The sequence below is a fragment of the Salvelinus sp. IW2-2015 genome, linkage group LG17, assembly GCF_002910315.2.
Source record: "Salvelinus sp. IW2-2015 linkage group LG17, ASM291031v2, whole genome shotgun sequence".
In the NCBI taxonomy this organism is placed as follows: domain Eukaryota; kingdom Metazoa; phylum Chordata; class Actinopteri; order Salmoniformes; family Salmonidae; genus Salvelinus; species Salvelinus sp. IW2-2015.
Genome location: NC_036857.1, coordinates 9,229,071 through 9,249,640, shown reverse-complemented (window position 1 = coordinate 9,249,640; position 20,570 = coordinate 9,229,071). Strand labels below are relative to the sequence as shown.

The following is a 20,570-nucleotide window of genomic DNA, read 5'->3' as shown; positions in this document are numbered from 1 at the left end:
TATATCCCTTATTAAACTATTGTTTAATTTCTTATATACTAAACCTATGCCATTCACCTGGATATTGCTTACATTAGATGTTCCAAAATATGCATTATTCTGAAGTAAGATTTTATTCCACTAGGTATAGCTTTTATAACAGTGTCATATTCCTTGCTTGAAACCTCGAAGTTGTATATTTCCATAAATTCTCTCTGCTTAAATAGATTCCCACGAATACTAACTAATTGGCTGACAAGGACAATCTTTTTCGAGAACCAATTACGGTAAAATAACATCTTGTTTCTATGTAATATCGACCCATTATTCCATATAAAACATTTATGAGGTGAAAAGTTATGTTTATACAGCAAAGACCAGCACATTAAAGCCTGTTTGTGAAAAGCCACCAATTTCACAGGAAGTTTACCCATGTGAGGGATTTGTCTGTGGTACTACATTTCCCATCAACCACCATTCTTATCTCGTACTCTCAGCTGAGTGATCTGACAGCGACCGACCGCTTCTTCCCCAATCGCTCAGCAGCCGGGGAGAGGCGAAGGGCAAAGGAACAGCAATCATGGAGCAGTTGTAGGGGATAATGGACAAGCCTCCCCTTCCGGAAGAAAGCAAAGAAACCAAAGCTACATGACCGAAAACGTAATTCCCAAAGCGGCAACGAGAAACACAAGAGTATCAATCATGCAGTTCAAATACAGAAGAATCGAATAATCTATTCCAACGAAAGGGTTCTCCGTGATCCTTCAAGGTTGGAACCGCTTCAAGCCGTCCCGTCCCCACATTGTACGTCGCTGGCGCATTGGCTGCGGTTGATCGATCACCATCGTCCACAGTATGTCCGTGGAGGACCAGCGCTATTCCGACGCGATGCGGATGCTAGAGGCCGGACCGGAGTGGCTACGAGCCGAGATCGAGCGCCTTTCCCGGGAGCTGAGTGAGACTACCCATGAGAAGATCCAAGCGGCGGAGTACGGGCTGGCGGTGCTGGAGGAGAAACAGCAGCTGAAACAGCAGTATGACGACCTGGAGATCGAATACGAGACCGTGCGCCAGGAATTGGACATGCTCAAAGAGGTAGGCATATAAGTAGTAGTCTTTTACTGGGGTCTATTTACTGCATTAAATGTACAGTGCTATAAAATACCATCGATTTTATGTTTGCATGAATGATATAGGCCCTATGCGTATTTATTATTGGCAGCTGTAGGCCTAGCCTATGATATGTCCTGAAATTTTTTTTTAACATTCTATTCTGACCAGTACTCCCCACCCCACAAGGTCAGCTGTAAGGGGTGAGGAGATGATGACGTATTTGTAACCTTGCCTCATGCTCTATCAGTGATTCCCCTGGCCTCTGTGGGTGCATTGATATTCTTGCCATACTGCCTCTTCTCTCTAGCCGTGCTTAGTAATATTTGCATGCCCATACAGTGTTTGCTGTGTATAGTCATTTTCTGTGGGATTTGAAATGTGAACTCTAATACATTGCACCGCTGAAATAGTACTCTGATGAAGATGAAGATGAGTTATCTGACCAATGCTGAAAGTTCTATCATCACAAATGTATTTGAGTAATGGTTATCCACTGACACCCTGCTTATTAAGTGCTTTGATAGTCTATGAAAAGCGCTGTAGAATTGTAATAAATGATTATTATTAATGTGTAACTAATTAAAAAGTGGACATTCACTCCATTGCTTTTGGTTGATATGGTTTCATTTCTAATTTACACACACATGAAAGCTTTCAAATGCTCATTAAGACAGTACTCTTACTAAAGCAGTCTCCCAAACCAGAGGACCTGAATGATCTGGTATTTCCAGTACGGTTTGAAAGAGGCGGGCATGTGGTTTTTGAATTTTGAAAGTTCCCGCCTGAAAAGAGGAAGGATGAGTAACTTATTAATGGAGGAAACTAAAGGAGTTCCGACCATTCAGAAATGGGAGGAATGCTGACTGTTAGTCAGGGCAGGGAGACAGGATAAAGGACTGTCCTGTGTCTCCAAACTGTGAAAACCCCTTTCCCACTTACATTTCACATGCCAGTCCTAGATCTCTCTTCCCTTTCCTGGCAGAGGTTTCAGCAGCCTTGTGATTTTGATTAGGAGAGAGAGAGCAGGGTAAGAGATGGGTTAGGGAGTAAGAGAGTCAGAGGGAACCGCTGCAGCGGCTGAACAGCTCACGTGTCCCAGGGCAGTTTGGTAGAAAAAGGGGATGCCCTTTTTAGCACTGAGGAGATTTCTTCCCAGAGCGTCACTTCATGGCCTGGATGAGTCGCTTCCTGCTATGTGGAATCCATTTCTGAGGGGTTCCACTAGTTAGCACAGCCACAAAGTCAGATTCCACAGCCAAAAAGTCCAAATTGGCTACATTTGATTTAATTTAATTTGGTTTAAGGTTAGGGTTACATTTGACATTTATATTTTAGACATTTATCACGACTTACAGTAGTGATTACATACATTTTGATACTTATTTTAAGGTTTATAAATACAATTGTAAGAAGATTAATTCTGGAAATGGGTGGGGTTTATGACTTTGTGGGTATAGAAGCTAGTGACGACTCAGATCTTACATCCCTCTTTCGTCCCACATGACTAGAATAGACCAATCATTCGTGCTCAGTTGGCCGGGTACCCCATGATGCTGCACTCCTCCTTGCCTTGCTTAACATGTGCACAGCTCCCTTGGGTGTGTGAATATGTGAGTGGGATGAGGATTGAGATGGAAAGAGAAAGGGAGGGGGGCAGAGAAAGAGAGAGAGGCAGAGAAAGAGAGAGAGGTACCCTTGGCTGAACAGATATGACGCAGTAAAATCTGAAGGAAATTAGCTCATTGTTTCTCTCTATCCCCCCTCTCCTCAGTCTTCTCTCCCATTTTCTTTCCTTCCCTATTGCATGTCTCTCTTTCTCTCCCCCTCTCTCTCCCCTTCTTCCTCTGTGCATAGTGGCTGGGTTTTAGAGAGGTTTTCTTGGGGCTGTCTCAGAAGCCTCTCTTCTGTGTTCCCATGCATTCCCCTGGCCAGAATCTCAGAATAACAACATGAAACCTCTGAATAGAGGAAACAGACTGGAAACAAGCAAGAATGGTAACCATGGCAGTAAAAGAGAGAGAATGGGATAAACTGGTTGCTCCTAGATACAGATGGAGTGCTTTTGTTTTTCTTCTGCTTTCTTGATTATTTTCCAAGCCAATAATTGTTTCAAAAAGCAGTCTGAATCACTGCATTTTTGTCTGACTTATGAAGCTAGTGACCCGTTGACTTTGTCACTGATATGGAGTAATGAACAAATGTCCAATATCCACTGTTTGTGCAGTGATTCTGGTTTGATGATCAGTCAAAGTTTGTCCATTTGGAAATCAGTTCATTGTTTGTCTGGCTGCCATGTGTGGGCCTATTGTAGATATTGATATTTTTTAAAACCTTTTATTTAAGTAGGCAAGTCAGTCAAGAACAAATTCTTATTTACAATGACGGCCTAGGAAAAGTGGGTTAATTGCCTTGTTCAGGGGCAGAACAACATATTTTTACCTTGTCAGCTTGAGGATTTGATCTAGCAACCTTTCGGTTACTGGCCCAACGCTCTAACCACTAGGCTACCTGCCGCCCCATTTGCATTGAGTCATGCCTGGATCCGAATGGTGTGTCAATTGAATTGATATTTTGCCATTTTAGTGACTACCCTCGATGTAGCCTAGCTAAGGAGATGACATCATTGCCATGATAAATGTGTTTCTTCCTCTCCGCTTGGTAGATGAAACAATGGTTTTATTAGTGCCAGTGTTAGATGTATGGTCAAGTCCTGGCTGATACTAGCCTTCTGTCCAACACTACTTTTTTAGTATTAGAAATCCCAGAGTGCAAAGAACCTTGGTGTGACCTTGGAAAACACCCTGTCATTCTCTGCGAACATCAAAGCAGTGACTCGCTCCTGCAGGTTCATGCTCTACAACGTCTGTAGAGTACGACCTTTCCTCACACAGGAAGCAGCACACATCCTGATCCAGGCACTTGTCATCTCCCGTCTAGACTACCGCAACTCTCTGTTGGCTGGGCTCCCCGCTTGTGCCATCAAACCCCTGCACCTTATCCAGAATGCCGCAGCCCACCGGATGTTCAACCTTCCTAAATTCTCCCATGTCACCCTGCTCCTCCGCACACTCCACTGTCTTCCAGTCGAAGCTCGCATCATCTTCCAGACCATGGTGCTTACCTACGGAGCAGCAAGAGGAACTGCACCTCCTTACCTTCAGGCTATACTCAAACCCTACATCCCAACCTGAGCACTCCGTTCCACCACCTCTGGTCTCTTGGCCGTCCCACCCTTACGAGAGGTCAGCTCCCACTCAGCCCAGTCAAAGCTCTTCTCTGTCCTGATGGAACAAGCTTCCCCCTAAAGTCAGGACAGCAGACAGCAGAGTCTCTACCATCTTAGTAAAACGTCTGAAACCCTACCTCTTTGAAGAGCCCAGCTCGACGCCCCCGACGCCCCCCTCCCTACTTCTATTTTCCCACTAGCACGGACTTTGCTGATAAATACTATGCTGAGGGAAAATGTACATGATACGATTGCAATGTGTTGTTGTTTCACCTAGCTATCTTAAGATAAATCCATTAATTGTAAGTTGCTCTTGATAAGTGTCTACTACATGACTAAAATGTAAAAATGTTTAATGTAAGAAATGTCCCATCTGTGTAGCCATTAACCACAATAATAACCAGAGGGCAGTGATATCCGGGGATTGTTGTGTTGTCTGGTCTTGTACCTTTAGGGTTAAACGTTGGCCGTAGGTCATTGGTCAAGGTTTATTGTAAAAGGTGACTCTAAAAGGAAAAACATTTCCCCTCCCCCTCCTCCATCTTCCCCCTCCCCCATCCGCCCTACGCTTTCTCTCCCAGCCCTCCTCTCCCTCTGTGGTGGTGTGTGGAGGCAGGAAGCTCTGTTATCAGGAAAGAGGACGGGGGAAAAAACAGATCCTTTTCAACTCTGACTTCCTTTAGTTCGCTGTGGGATAGCAGCTGGATACCTGGTTAACATTGTCAGAGACAAGAGAGGCCTGTCCGACTGGTGTCTAAAAATAGACCTTATCTATATCTGTGGGAAATATAATAATCATTCAAAATGTCTTCATATTTCATATTATACAGGAAGCCTGAATTGAATTATCTGTAACAGAAGAGACAAGTTGTTCTGTTGAAACAAACTCTTAGCTCACATGGCCTCTAGAAGTACAGTGCACTAATGCAATTATAGGTCTTCAGTCACAATGGGTTGTCTGAATTCAAATAGCTCATTTATTTTTGTCTGCCACTGTGTGTTGAGTTAGGGCAGTGCTATTAGTAGCAATTCTGGTTTACTGCTATTAGTTTTCTATAGCGACTGCAAACGGTCTAGCTGACCTCTACAAACAGAATGTTGGCTGTCCTTTGTCTCTAGGGGTATTTAAGACTGTTGGACTACTGTCTAGTCAGGTAAATGTCATGTTGAATGACCATTTTCTCTGGAGATGGTTGTACCTGGTTACTATTTACCCTGCTGAATACCATGTTTGGTTTTCCTTTCTCTTTGGCGGTCCTCTCTGAGGACTTAGACAGGTCGGAATAAAAGACCTGGAAGATTTATACCGTACTGTCTGTCCAACACTGAACCCTGTCCAGATGACACACACACTCAGCCTGTGTGTATGTCTCTGTGTGTACACCTAGTTCATATTTGTTGCGTGTTTAAAAAGTTTTTTTTACTCTTTTGTTCCAATCTGGGTGGAACAAGCAGGTCAGAAGTCATCTTTGGCAGTGAGCAAAGTCCAGCTGCAATGGTGTACAGTAGGTCAAACCCCGGGGGCAGTCAACGACAGACCTGAAGAAGAGGACACACACACTAGTCAACACGACTTGGGAGGCAGTGTGCCTGTGAATAAGTGTGACTGAGGCTGCTGCTGCAGAATGGCATATAATGGAACATGAGAGACCATCCATGAGGCTATAACTATGGATGGATTTGATATAGTATATTTTGAGGATATTTTCTGTTTTTCTATAGGTCCATCCGCTGAATACTTACATGTTTTCCCCCTCATGTTGTTTTCACGTTTTCTAGTAGACAGTGTTCTAGGAATCCTCCTGCCCTCCTAATTGCTAGTCGCCCTGACTTAACTGTTCCCATCCTATTCCATAGGACTCATAGCTATAACATAAGGTTGCGATCTCTCTGTTTGGCTTTGCTTTTGACTCTTGTCATTGTTTGTGAGTGAGTGGACTGGTGGCAAGCTAACTTTCCCTCCCTAATCTTACACCCACCTCACAGGGGTAGAGGGTGCTTACTGCTTGGTGACTGTTGCTAGCTACCCATTGATAGCCCATAGCGAGGGGAAGTGGGTGGCAGTCTGAGCTAGCCGCTACGGTTACGCTGGATTAGAGTGTCCATCTGTTGTCCAGTGTGACCTACATCCTGGGTCACTTGGCTCCCAGCCCCTGTGAGGTGTTTCTCAGTAGTTTAAAGTGGATTCCTCTCCTCGTCTCCTTTCCGGCATCTCCTTCGTCTTCAATGATCAGATCATATCAAAACACAACATACATTTTTTTTCATATTGTAGGTTTATAAGAGGAGGTTTAGTACTTCCTTTAGTTCTATAAAGTAATAAAGGAACTCACCACCCTGTGATGTGAAGACTGTGGACTTTCACCTCTTACATTAACCATTTACACTCGTGGGAATTGGCCTATATGGATAGAAATGTTTCTTACTGAAGAAATATGAAAAGCATATGCCCAACAATGGTAGCCATTGAAAGGGAACAGTTTGGATATTATGGGGAAATGATTAGACCAAAAGGTGAGGACAACAGTTCACTGGACACAAGACTGAATCCAATCATTACACTATTGATTTTATGTGCATTGTACATTTCATTTGTTGATATCGAAATCTGAAAATACTCAGGATATATTCAGTAACATGATAAGACTATTCTGTGGGGTAGGTGCAACATAGGACAAAAACACTACAAGGCTTTGAGTGAGAGGACTAGCTGGTGTCTCCAAGTGGACACAAACCTCCAAAGTGTGCACAACTCCTAAGCAATTTCAATTCACTTTTATGACGTAAAGAAGAGTTTTCAACTATAAGGTACTTTTTTGAGCTCCTAGCTGTGCCGTTGAGGAACTAGAGCAAGCACACCTGTAGTTGTTTAATTTGGAACACAACCCTGCATCCCCGCCATCACACAATTATTGTTGTTGTTTATGGAATCCAAGAACGGTCCATTAGAAATCGCAATCTGGGTTAGGTGGGAAAGATTTAAAAGCTTCTTCTGTTGCCAACATGATTAGCTAAGTTATAAAATACGATCTTACAGTGTTAGACTTTCACAAGGCAATTTAGAGAAACAGATGGTCATTTTGGTGCACATAGAAAATAGTCATGAGTGCATTGAGGTGCGTGTGCCCCGGCAAATTTTCTGCACAATGAACAAACAGGCTCATTCTGTTCAGACCAATCCAGGGTATGACGCCATGTCATCTTGTAACTGTACATCAAACATAGTGATCATAAGCGTTGACATTTGATATGACTTGAGTTTTATGATTTGAAAATGTAAAGTACACATTTGGACTCACAGGTGTTTGACTTGGTTGTATGACGTCAAAGCACTATTTATTATAATCTTCAATGTCTTACTTTCAAAATACATCAAGCCATCTTAATTTACAGCATATCCCTCACTCAGACAACAAAAAAATCGCAAATGTTACCCAATTAGCCCAAAACTGAAATGTAGATTTCCTCAACCCCAATCTTAATCATGACTATTACAGGGATGAGTGGTCAGGGGAAACTTCACTGATTGTGGCATGTTTGTCTTGTGGTGAAGTTGAGGCATGATGTGACATTATCTCAAGCAACTGTTGCTGTTACATGTAGTATCTCTAAATCACCCAGAATGTCACAAGGTTGACCGGGTGGCCATAAAGATGTCAGCATTCTCTAATTATTATGGGACCAGACAGCAGACCCATAGCCTTCTCTTTCCTTCTTTTTCCTTCTCTTTCTGGCTCTTTCTTACAGACCTCTCTGTAAGTCAACGCACAGTTGTCATAACAAAGGCAAGTGTTCTCTGGGTTCTTGTGGCATTGCGGGGGGTGTCATTCAGCCAATTCTCTCTCACTCACTCACTCACTCACTCACTCACTCACTCACTCACTCACTCACTCACTCACTCACTCACTCAGCTGTGGAATTCTCCCTGACAATCGGAGTCCAAGACAGGGTTAAGTTTAATAAAAACTGTCCGCTCTGTCCTTGACTCGCTGGTCTTTGTGTGCCTGAGCCCGATGGGGTTAACAGGTCTTGGGTGTCACAGACGAAGGGAGAGTGAAACGCTCACAGAGGAGAACAAAATACAGATTGAGAGAGGCGTCCCATTGTGGCCATATTTGAAAGGACAGGTCACTTTTAAATGCCAATTCACTAACATACATATGTCCTTCAACAAAGATGTTTGGTGTGACTTTAAATTCTTCCACTGTGTTTGACCTAGGATCCCCATTGGATCCATTTTAAAAATAGGAGGAGGATAACACAGTCCCATCTGCTGCCTTATAAGGGAAGAAATGTCGGAAAGTTTGATTGTAGTCCAACGGTTGGATTGGGCTCTGGTAGTAGGGAGTGTTTGTCTGGTGTGTTTGCCCCAGTATGGAGCCCTGATGGTGGGGTTGGTCAGAGATGGACAGGGCCTCCCTCCCTGTAGCCATCAAACCGTGTGTGTTTGATGGGAAGTCTTCTCTAAACTATGTCCCTCCTCCTGCCCTCTCCCCGTATTGTAGAGGGTATTTTAACAGGCCCTTTCATCTGTGGCGGCCCTGCGCCGGACATCCACTCCGCAATTAAGGGGTAATCTTTTCTAAATGGCACTAAATAAAGTCCCAAATCCCCTCCCTTCTGGGCCTAAGAGGATGAATCCCAGCCACTGTGCTCAGGGCTTACGGAGGTCTGGGAGCCAGGCCAGAGCCCAGCGACACTCCACGCTCAGCCCAGGGAAGGGAGGGCCTGTCTGGGTGCCCTGCTAGCCTACTCGACTGTCTGTCTGCCTGTCTGTCTCCACCGGGTCTGTCGTGCTTCTCTGGTGTCCTATAGATTAGGCCAACCTGAAATGAAGTCAGATAGAGGATGTGTGGGTCCAATGTGAGGTAGAGCAGAAAGCAGTGTCAGCAATGTCTCAAAAACAACCTTCAGAAAAGAGTTCCACTCTAGATTTGTCAAGTGAAGCCAACAATCTGTATCTGGTGTAACTACAATCACTTGGACCGAGCTACCATATATGGTGCCTTGGACTGTACAAAGACCCGACTGCTGTTAGCCTTGATGAATAAATGGCTTTTGTTTCTACCATCAGTGATGGATAAAGGACCAGCAGGCTGTATTAATCACAGATCAAGTGTATGTTGGTTGCTGGGTGTTTAAGTCTGAGGTACTGTACAGTGAAGCACTTTGAGTTGTTTGGTGGCTCTACTGAAACAGGAGCTGAGTGTAAGTGAAGCAGAGCACAGGGCCAGGGTGGCTCTACTGAAACAGGAGCTGAGTGTTACAGTGACAGCAGAGCACAGGGCCAGGGTGGCTCTACTGAAACAGGAGCTGGAGTAAGTGAAGCAGAGCACAGGGCCAGGGTGGCTTTACTGAAACAGGAGCTGAGTGTAAGTGAAGCAGAGCACAGGGCCAGGGTGGCTCTTTACTGAAACAGGAGCTGAGTGTAAGTGAAGCAGAGCACAGGGCCAGGGTGGCTCTACTGAAACAGGAGCTGAGTGTAAGTGAAGCAGAGCACAGGCCAGGGTGGCTCTACTGAAACAGGAGCTGAGTGTAAGTGAAGCAGAGCACAGGCCAGGGTGGCTTTACTGAAACAGGAGCTGAGTGTAAGTGAAGCAGAGCACAGGGCCAGGGTGGCTCTACTGAAACAGGAGCTGAGTGTAAGTGAAGCAGAGCACAGGGCCAGGGTGGCTGTATTGAAACAGTAGCTGAGTGAAGCAGAGCACAGGGCCAGGGTGGCTGTATTGAAACAGGAGCTGAGTGAAGCAGAGCACAGGGCCAGGGTGGCTGTATTGAAACAGGAGCTGAGTGAAGCAGAGCACAAGGCCAGGGTGGCTGTATTGAAACAGTCAATCAATCAAATTATTTATAAAGCCCTTTTTAAATCAGCAGATGTCACCAAGTGCTTATATAGAAACCCAGCCTAAAACCCCAAAGAGCAAGCAATGCAGATGTAGAAGCACAGTGGCTAGGAAAAACTCCTTAGAGAGACAGGAACCTAAGAAGAAACCTAGAGAGGAACCAGGCTACGAGGGGTGGCCAGTCCTCTTCATGCTGTGCCGGTTGGAGATTATGAGAATACATGGCCAGATTAAGGCCAGGAGCTGAGTGTTTGTGAAGCAGGGTAGTAGCTGGGTGGTGTGGCAGGGGGAGGAGCTGTGTTTGTCTCTTCTTCAGTTATGAGGTTTGGTGTAGGTGTGTCTCTGGTGGGAGGGTTAGTCAGGTGAACTGTTGCTGTTTGCTTTGGGAGACAGCAGCCATGACATCAGCAAGAGTAAAGGTTTAGAATTTCAGGTGCCTGGTATTATGTTTCAGGTGCCTGGTATTTCCAGGGTATAACTGTCTGTTAGATCACTTCTCTGGGTTTTACTGTAGTGCAACACACATGATGGACAGCATGTGGAGACTGACTGCCCCCTTGCCTAGCTAAGTATATAGTACCCAGGATGATGTCATTACTGACTGCAGTGGAAGCTCTCTCGCCACAATCAGATATCAAGTAGCTTACCTGTGTCTCGTCAATATCCCTCTCACTGGCCAAGTCTCAGTCTTATCAGATTTGGTGTGGTAGAAGTTCATGTTCATGGGGATTTTGACTCACTTCAGCCACCGTTTCTAAACACATGCCCTGTTGAGTCCGCCACCTCTCTGTTGTGGTGGGAGCCATGGTGGGGCCATGCCCCCCGCCCCCAGGATGCCACCCTAGAGCGGGTTAAATTCCAGACCCCCATCTGCCCTCTCTAGTGCAGTATGGACCCCAGATTACAGCATCGGGCCATATTAGCTGTATTTAGCTTTCGGAGGGTATTAGACTGAGGATAACGGCAATTTGGGGTTTTCCTCAACCACCCGGAGTACCCCTGGAATTCAGCAGGGCATAAAGAGACAGTGTGTGTGATCTGATTGACTGTGTGTGTTTGTGTGTGTGTGTGGACTGGTGATTGTTTCTTTGGACATTAGATCGAGGCAGCTCTGAATTAATGATTCCAGTCACAGTGCATTGAGAGTAGCAGTACAGTGGCCCAGCAGGGTCATTCTTCCACTAGTGTAATCCTATTAGTGGAGCACTATGGCCAGATCAGGCTATAAGTAGAGCATGAGGTCATCATGGCGGGCCTGAGATCCTCTGTCACGATGTTAGGGTTTAAACAGAAGAGCTCTGGTCTCTGTGTACGGCTGACATTCTCCTGCCTCCTCCACTCATCGCCTTCATAAATCCCTCAACACAAAGAACCCAATGTGTGTGAATGGGCCATCTGAGACCATGTGTGCATGCCTGTGTGCGTGTATGTTACAGAGTTGGTGCTGTAAACTGACGGAGGGGAGCCTCTCATTCCTCTCCTTCCCCACTTCTCCCCACTTCTCCCCTCTCTCCTGTCCTCCTCCTCTTTCTGTTGTTCTTTATCTCTCTGTCATCACATTCTGTCCGTTCCTCAACTAGCTGATTAGGCTAGACGTTTTGTCTTCACCACAGAATGTACTCTTCAGCACATTTTTTATCTAACTTGTATCTCTTAATTGTCTCTCTCAAATGTGTCCTATATCAATGATTGTGCTGATGATTATTATTACACATATTCTGAGAGTGAAAGGCTTGTTAGTCCCATGATTTTCACTGCTGTTCAGCTAGACACTGGTTACTATCACTGGTGTTCAGCTAGACACTGGTTACTGTCACTGGTGTTCACTTAGACACTGGGTACTGTCACTGGTGTTCAGCTAGACACTGGGTACTGCCAGTGGTGTTCAGCTAGACACTGGGTACTGTCACTGGTGTTCAGCTAGACACTGGGTACTGTCACTGGTGTTCACTATAGATCACCTGGGTAACTGTCACTGGTTTGTTCAGACCGACTGTCAGTAGCTGACTGGGTACTGCCAGTGGTGTTCAGCTAGACACTGGGTACTGCAAGTTGGTGTTCACTAGACACTGGGTACTGCCGTGGTGTTCATAGACATGGGTGGCGTACTTCACTGGTGTTCAGCTAGACACTGGGTACTGTCACTGTGTGTTCAGCTAGACACTGGTACTGTCCTGTGTGTCACCTAGACACTGGGTACTGTCACTGGTGTTCAGCTAGACACTGGGTACTGTCACTGGTGTTCACTAGACACTGGGTACTGTCACTGGTGTTCACCTTGAAGACACTGGGTACTGTCACTGGTGTTACATTAGACACTGGGTACTGTCACTGGTGTTCAAGTTCTAGACACTGGGTAGTCACTGGTGTCACTTAGACACTGGTACTGCCTGGTGTTCCAGCTAGACACTGGTATCTGCCGTGGCTGTTCAGCTAGACACTGGTACTGTCATGGTGTTCAGCTAACACTGGGTACTGTCACTGGTGTTCACTAGACACTGGGTACTAGCCACTGGTGTTCAGCTAGACACTGGGTACTTGCCATCTGGTGTTTCAGCTAGACAGCTAGGGTAGTAGTACTGGTGTTCAGCTAGACACTGGGTACTGTCACTGGTGTTAGCTAGACACTGGCTACTGTACACTGGTGTTCCACTTAGACACTGGGTACTGTCACTGGTGTTCAGTCTAGACACTGGGTACTGTCACTGGTGTTCAGCTAGACACTGGGTACTGCAGTGGTGTTCAGCTAGACACTGGTACTGTCACTGGTGATCAGCTAGACACTGGGTACTGTCACTGGTGTTCAGCTAGACACTGTGTACTGTCACTGGTGTTCAGCTAGACACTGGGTACTGTCACTGGTGTTCAGCTAGACACTGTGTACTGTCACTGGTGTTCAGCTAGACACTGGTGTGCCAGTGGTGTTCAGTCAGACACTGGTACTGTCACTGGTGTTCACTAGACACTGGGTACTGTCACTGGTGTTCAGCTAGACACTGTGTACTGTCACTGGTGTTCAGCTAGAACACTGGGTACTCCAGTGGTGTTCAGCTAGACACTGGGTACTGCCACTGGTGTTCAGCTAGACACTGGGTACTGTCACTGGTGTTCAGCTAGACACTAGGTGTAGTAGCTGGTACTGATCACTGTCGGGTCAGTGGGTAGTTTACATGTGGATCACTAGAACGACTAAGGAGCTCCTATTTGCTCAACTGTAATCAATGCGAGTTGTGTGGAACTACTTTAATGTTAAACTTAGGTATTCGATCACTGGTTGAAATCTTTTTTGATACATCGATGTGTTTACAAGAACAATTTCTATAGAACCCGTGGTTATCTGCACGCGTTTTGTCATTATTAGGACACTTATGGGTAGCTTGACATTGGATGAGGGAGTTTTTGTATTTAGGTCGTCAATTTAGATTCACTAGGAATAAGCGTGTATAAACCTGGTAGACCACTGCGAGGTTTGTTTCAGGGACGAACTAGAGTAGCGGATGTCCTGAATACTTGCCAGAGCTGAAGTTGGGGTTACGAGGGTCTACATATGTCAAACACATAATGGGTACCGTAGAGGGGAAGGTGCAACTGTGGTGTGTGTCTTTCACACTAAGACCTGTATGCCAGTGGTGTTCAGCTGACATGGTATGTCACCACAAGGAGGGGTACAGGCTAGACACTGATGCTGCGTGTCACTGTGGTGGTAGATGTCGAGGCTTTTCCCCCTGATCGTAAGGGGTGTGTCTAGATCGTACTAGGGATACTCGTAAACTACTGTTACTCGAGTTCGCGCCAGTGGTTGTTCAGTGGGAGCGGTTTGGGCCTAAGAACACACTGGGATGAATGAGTCCAAATCTAAAACAGGGGTGTTTTGCAGTTGGCGATCCGATAATGGAATACTAGGGTACTCCTACAGAGTCCTATTTAAAAGGAACTTATCCAGGCGGGAGTCAAGTAAACACAACTACACACACACACACACCAGACTGATCCACTTTATATAACATAGCTGTTCAGACTAGCATAGAAACCACTGGCGAAGGCCATAGCTATCACATAAACACCTGACACGGACAGTCCTGGGTGTTCCACGTTAGACACTGGGACTGTCACTCGGTGTTCAGTCTAGACACTGGGTACTCAGTTCACTTGTGATGTCTCGCTTGACCCTAGACACATGAGGGTACTGCAGAGAGACTAGTGGTGTATCAGAGGAGGGAGCCATCTAGGATTCACTCGGGGTAACATACATTCATTTACAGTGAGGTAGGTTGGCAAATTTACATAATAGTGACGCAATGGTGGTTAGTTACAGGTGATCTAAACGGATACACCAGTGACAGAGAAATGCTCTAGGTGAACACACCAGTCTGGACCGTACCGGGATTAGTTTAAGTAAGTGGGTGATTCAGCATACCAGTGACAGTACCTAGACACTGGGTACTGTCCATCGTATACGGTGGTCTGGATAACACCACTGGGGCAGTACCTCTCACGCCTAGACCAGCTTGTCTAGGCGAAACATACCTAGTGGCGTACCGTCACTCCCCGGTGTTTAGCATGGTTCTAGCTGAACACCTAGACACTGGGTACTGTCCACTGGTGTTCAGCTAGACACTGGGTACTGTCACTGGGTGTTCAGCTAGACACTGGGTACTGCACTGGTGTTCAGCCTTAGACACTGGGTACTGTCACTGGTGTTCACTAGACACTGGGTACTGCACTGGTGTTCACTTAGACCACTGGGGTACTGCTCATGGTGTTCAGCTAGACACTGGGTACTGTCTGGTGTTCAGCTATGACAACTGGGTACTGTCACTGGGTGTTCAGCTAGACACTGGGTACTGCCACTGGTGTTCAGCTAGACACTGGGTACTGCCAGTGGTGTTCAGCTAGACACTGGGTACTGTCACTGGTGTTCACTTAGACACTGGGTACTGTCACTGGTGTTCACCTAGACACTGGTTACTGTCACTGGTGTTCGGCTTAGATTCACTTAACCATACATACTATTTGTACTTGCACTGACCCTCACCTGGTTATGTAATGTTTCTGGAGATAGGCTCTCTATTCTCTGCCTGGTCAAGAGTAAATGCCTGTCAGTGTCAGGGTGGTTATGTGATGCTGTTTCTGCAAGTATACTGTATGTTATATAAATGGATCAGATGTGTGTGTGTGTGTGTGTGTGTGTTTACTTGACTCCCGCCTGCATAGTTCCTTTTATGAAAGTGTATGGATTAACTCTATTATCGGATCGCCATCAAACCCTGTTTATGCTCTCTGCCTTGCCAAGCGCTCCAGGCGACCTGAGATACAGTAGTTTAGTTTACACCCACACACCCTTAACGGATCCAGGGAAACAGCCTTACCACCCTACCCCGCTCCTCCCTGCTTGTTGTGAGCAACACTGTACCTTCCCTCTCCCCATTTTGTGATTTAAGACCTACAGTGCATTCTGAAAGTATTCAGACTCCTTGACTTTCTCAAAATGCTGTTACGTTACAGCCTTATTCTAAAATGGATTAAATACAAAAACTCCTCATCAATTTAAACACAATAACTCATAATGACAAAGCGAAAACAGGTTTTTAGAAATGTTTGTAAATGTATAAAAAAAATTTAAAACAGAAATACCTTATTTACATAAGTATTCAGACCTTTTGCTATGATACTTGAAATTGAGCTCTGGTGCATCCTGTTTCCATTGATTATCCTTGATATGTCACTACAACTTGATTGGAGTCCACCTGTGGTAAATTCAACTGATTGGACATGATTTGGAAAGGCACACACCTGTCTATATAAGGTCCCACAGTTGACAGTGCATGTCAGAGCAAAAAACAAGCCATGAGGTCGAATGAATTGTCCGTAGGGCTCCAAGACAGGATTGTGTCAAGGCACAAATCTGGGGAAGGGTACCAAAAGATTTCTGCAGCATTGAAGGTCCCCAAGAACACAGTGGCCTCCATCATTCTTAAATGGAAGAAGTTTGGAACCCCCAAGACCCTTCCTAGAGCTGGCCGCCCGGCCAAACATTGAACTCGTTGGCCTAAATGCCAAGCGTGACGTCTGGAGGAAACCTGGCACCATCCCTACGGTGAAACATGGTGGTGGCAGCATCATGCTGTGGGGATGTTTTTCAGCAGCAGGGACTGGGAGACTAGTCAGGATTGAGGGAAAGATGAATGGAGAAAAGTACAGAGAGGTCCTTGATGAAATCCTGCTCCAGAGCGCTCAGGACCTCAGACTGGAGCGAAGGTTCACCTTCCAATAGGACAACAACCCTAAGCACACAAGATAATGCCAAGATAATGCAGGAGTGGCTTCAAGACAAGTCTCTGAATGTCCTTGAGTGGGCCAGCCAGAGCCGAACATCTCTGGAGAGACCTGAAAATAGCTGTGCAGCGACGCTCTCCATCCAACCTGACAGAGCTTAGAGGATCTGCAGAGAAGAATGGGAGAAACTCCCCAAATACAGGTTTCAAGCTTGTAGCATCATACACAAGAAGACTTGACGCTGTAATCGCTGCCAAAGGTGCTTCAACAAAGTACTGAGTAAAGGGACTGAATACTTATGTAAATGTGATATTTCAGTTTTTCATTTGTAATAAATGTGCAAACATTTCTAAAAACCTATTTTAGATTTCTCATTATGGGGTATTGTGTGTAGATTGATGAGGGACAAAACGACTTAATCAATTTTAGAATAAGGCTGTAACGTAACAAAATGTGGAAAAAGTCTTTATCAAATGTCATGTCTCTGCTTCAGAGCCCGACAACAAGACATCTTTCTTGCCCCCAGCCCTCCTCAGAGGTTAAGATAAGAGAGATAAGGCCATACTTCAAGGGCATCTCTAGAGGCATCAAGTCTCAACCCTGCTTGGCCTCCTCACTCCTAACCCATGGCGTCTTGACTCCCTCCGTCCGCTCTCCCTCAGCTACCTCCCTGTTGCTCCTCACAGCTCCTTCCCTCTGTTGAATTACAGTCCAACCATGCATCCTGTTTACCCCAACACAGCCCTAGCTGGTTAATTATAGGAGTACGGAAGCAGCTGAAATATGGCTCTATGGACCAGACCGGACATCTTTGAGAGAATAGGAGGTACAGAGCAGAGGCATAGAGTTCATTAAAATCCCTGTCCACCCCCTTTTATGTTTTGAATACTGAAGATGGTAGCCTGGCTACCCATACACATTGCTCCGTCCAAACGCCACACCCACAAACGTTTCATCCCCAAAATGAATGTATTGCGATAGACGGAGCAGGGGATTCAATAACGTATGAGTCGTCAGACAATGAAGATGGGTGTTTGTGGAAGCAATGTGTTGGTTTTCTCTCAGTGGGGTGTTTAAATACACTGTTTCCTGTTCTGACTATCGCCAAGGAAACGGAGGATACCAGCATCTACTAATGTGTTCTAATTTAACACACATATACTCACGCTCTAGTATGTGGATGAATGTGCTAATGACCTGGCTATTACACACGTGCTCAGTGCTGTATGAGAGATTGGATCCGCCTCCCCTCCTGAGCCTCTCCCCCAGGAGAACACCCTCAGGGCATATAGGGGGAGAATTGGCCCTGATGGTGTATAAGAGGTCCCCTTGGGGTACGGGAACATGCCCAAAAACTAAAGAGGGGCACGGGGGGAGGGGGTATTATTAGCATAATACAGAGCGCAGGGATAATTATGTTTATTGCATTAGTTGACACATATACACACACACACACACACACACACACACACACACACACACCCAATACACCCCCCCACACACACACACACACACACACACACACACACACACACACACAACACACACCACACATACACACACACACACACACAGGTGTGACCAGCCCCACCCCTATCTTCAATCGAGGGCTCAGACATGGAAAGGAGAGCTTATATTGGGATGAGGTGTCAGACTCAGTGATGCAAATACCTCGTTAATTTATGATCCATCCACCATCTTACACTGCAGCCTGCGGCTCACTGTTTGAATGACCATGTTGAAAGACTTGGGGGCACTGTGTGGTATAGTGATCTGGTGGGTCCATGGTTTGCCTTCTGAGTCCCACCACACTACCAGGACCCAGCTCCACTGGGCCACCCTCTCATTCCAGCGCTATGGCCCCAGGTCCTTCTGTTAACACCCCCCCCACCATCCCTCTCCCCGTTCTCCACCAGGCCCTCAGTGAAAGCAGGCCAGTCAATTTGGGTCCCTCTCACCCCTGAATATCTCCCCCAGTATTCCTCCTTTCTCCGCCTGGGTGTCGTGTGGACTGGGTGTGTGTGGAGCCTGGGTGTGTGTGGAGCCTGGGTGTGTGTGGAGCCTGGGTGTGTGTGGAGCCTGGGTGGGTGTGGAGCCTGGGTGGGTGTGGAGGAGAGCGGACCATAGTCAGGGAAACCCAACTGGAACACTGCTATATGTGCTATTGTATGTCAGACATGTAGGAGGGGAGGCAGGGAGGGATGGTGCTAGAAAATGGGTGAAGCAGGAGGGGTGGATCAAGACCGATCACAAGGGACTAGGAAGGGGTAGGGGGATTGTGTGTGTTTTGGAAAGGGGGGTAGGTATGGGGAGATTGTAATTGGATGTGTGCCAGTCTCTCAGGGGTCCTTGAGAACTGGGACTAAGAGATGGAGTGATGGAGTGGGAGAGGGGGTGGGGTGGCAAGGTCCAGTGCCAGGCTTTCCTGTGGGAACCAGCCTGCTCTCTTTTAGGTGTGAATAGAAGAGAGCAAAACCCTGCTCGGTTACACCAGAAGTCTTCCTAATGAGTTTAAAGAGCCACGACTCAGAAGGGAAGTGCTTAACCATTGTTAGGCTGTGTTAGGAGGGATATGTGGCCTGCATTTGCACTGTATTTCTCTCCCAAGTATTTCACTGCATTGTGTATGTTAGAGTTAAAGTATATTAAGGTAGACTAATGATGAGATATCCATAATTTGACAGAAAGTCAATGCAGTTCTTGGAAGTGAACATCCATGCATTTCGCTTGGACTAATTTCTCACTTAAAGGATAGTGTGCATATGAAACCTAGCAATTTGTCATTATAATGCAGAATGGTTAATGCATGTGACATTGTGTCTGTCTGTGTGTCTGTCTGTCTGTATGATGGATTGGGTCTCATATGGCAGGGCTGTACCTTCCTGACCTGACAATTAACCCCACTGGGAGAGAGGGCAGGAGTGACTAGCCCCCCACACCCAGAGACCAATTACTGCTAGTGGGAAAGGGGTCATTATTCTCTGTCTGTGGTGGGGGGGGCTAGCCAAGAGACTGGGTTGGTTGGGTGGGTGGGTTAGCAGATAGGAATTGGGGTGGATCGGTGTGGAATCGAGGGTGAGGGGTTGATGGGTGTGGAATCGAGGGTGAGGGGTTGATGGGTGTGGATTTTTTTTTTTCACCTTTATTTAACCAGGTAGGCAAGTTGAGAACAAGTTCTCATTTACAATTGCGACCTGGCCAAGATAAAGCAAAGCAGTTGGACACATACAACAACACAGAGTTACACATGGAGTAAAGCTAACATACAGTCAATGATACAGTAGAAAAATAAGTCTACATACAATGTGAGCAAATGAGGTGAGATAAGGGAGGTAAAGGCAAAAAAAGGCCATGGTGGCGAGGTAAATACAATATAGCAAGTAAAACACTGGAATGGTAGATTTGCAGTAGAAGAATGTGCAAAATATAAATATAAATAAAGGGGTGCAAAGGAGCAAAATAAATAAATACAGTAGGGGAAGAGGTAGTTGTCTGGGCTAAATTATAGATGGGCTATGTACAGGTGCAGTAATCTGTGAGCTGCTCTGACAGCTGGTGCTTAAAGCTAGTGAGGGAGATAAGTGTTTCCAGTTTCAGAGATTTTTGTAGTTCGTTCCAGTCATTGGCAGCAGAGAACTGGAAGGAGAGGGGGCCAAGGTAGGAATTGGCTTTGGGGGTGACCAGAGAGATATACCTGCTGGAGCGCGTGCTACAGGTGGGTGCTGCTATGGTGACCAGCGAGCTGAGATAAGGGGGGACTTACCTAGCAGGGTCTTGTAGATGACCTGGAGCCAGTGGGTTTGGCGACGAGTATGAAGCGAGGGCCAACCAACGAGAGCGTACAGGTCGCATTGGTGGGTAGTATATGGGGCTTTGGTGACAAAACGGATGGCACTGTGATAGACTGCATCCAATTTATTGAGTAGGGTTATAATTAAAGTATATTGAAAAAACATACTTTAGGATGATTTTGTGACATTATCAAAGAAAATCGAAGCTGGAGGTCATATTCACCTATAACGAGGTTTTCCAGGAGAGCGCAGTCCATTTCCTACCTCGCGCCCAGAAAAAAATATAAAGTGCGCACTTATCACTCAAAGAGGTTCCTTTCAGTCCCTGACAGAGATAATCAA

At 46.0% G+C, this 20,570-nt stretch overlaps 1 protein-coding gene across 1 annotated transcript in view; it reads left to right on the top strand.

Annotated features, from left to right (window-relative positions):
* The first annotated feature begins 414 nt into the window (after window positions 1–414).
* Window positions 415–20,570, top strand: part of LOC111977184 (protein bicaudal D homolog 2) — a 103,126-nt gene continuing 82,970 nt past the window's right edge. The window contains exon 1 of the mRNA XM_070447841.1: window positions 415–1,074. Within this exon, the coding sequence (XP_070303942.1) occupies window positions 835–1,074 (240 nt within the window). The 5' untranslated portion in view covers window positions 415–834. The remainder of the gene's footprint in view (window positions 1,075–20,570) is intronic.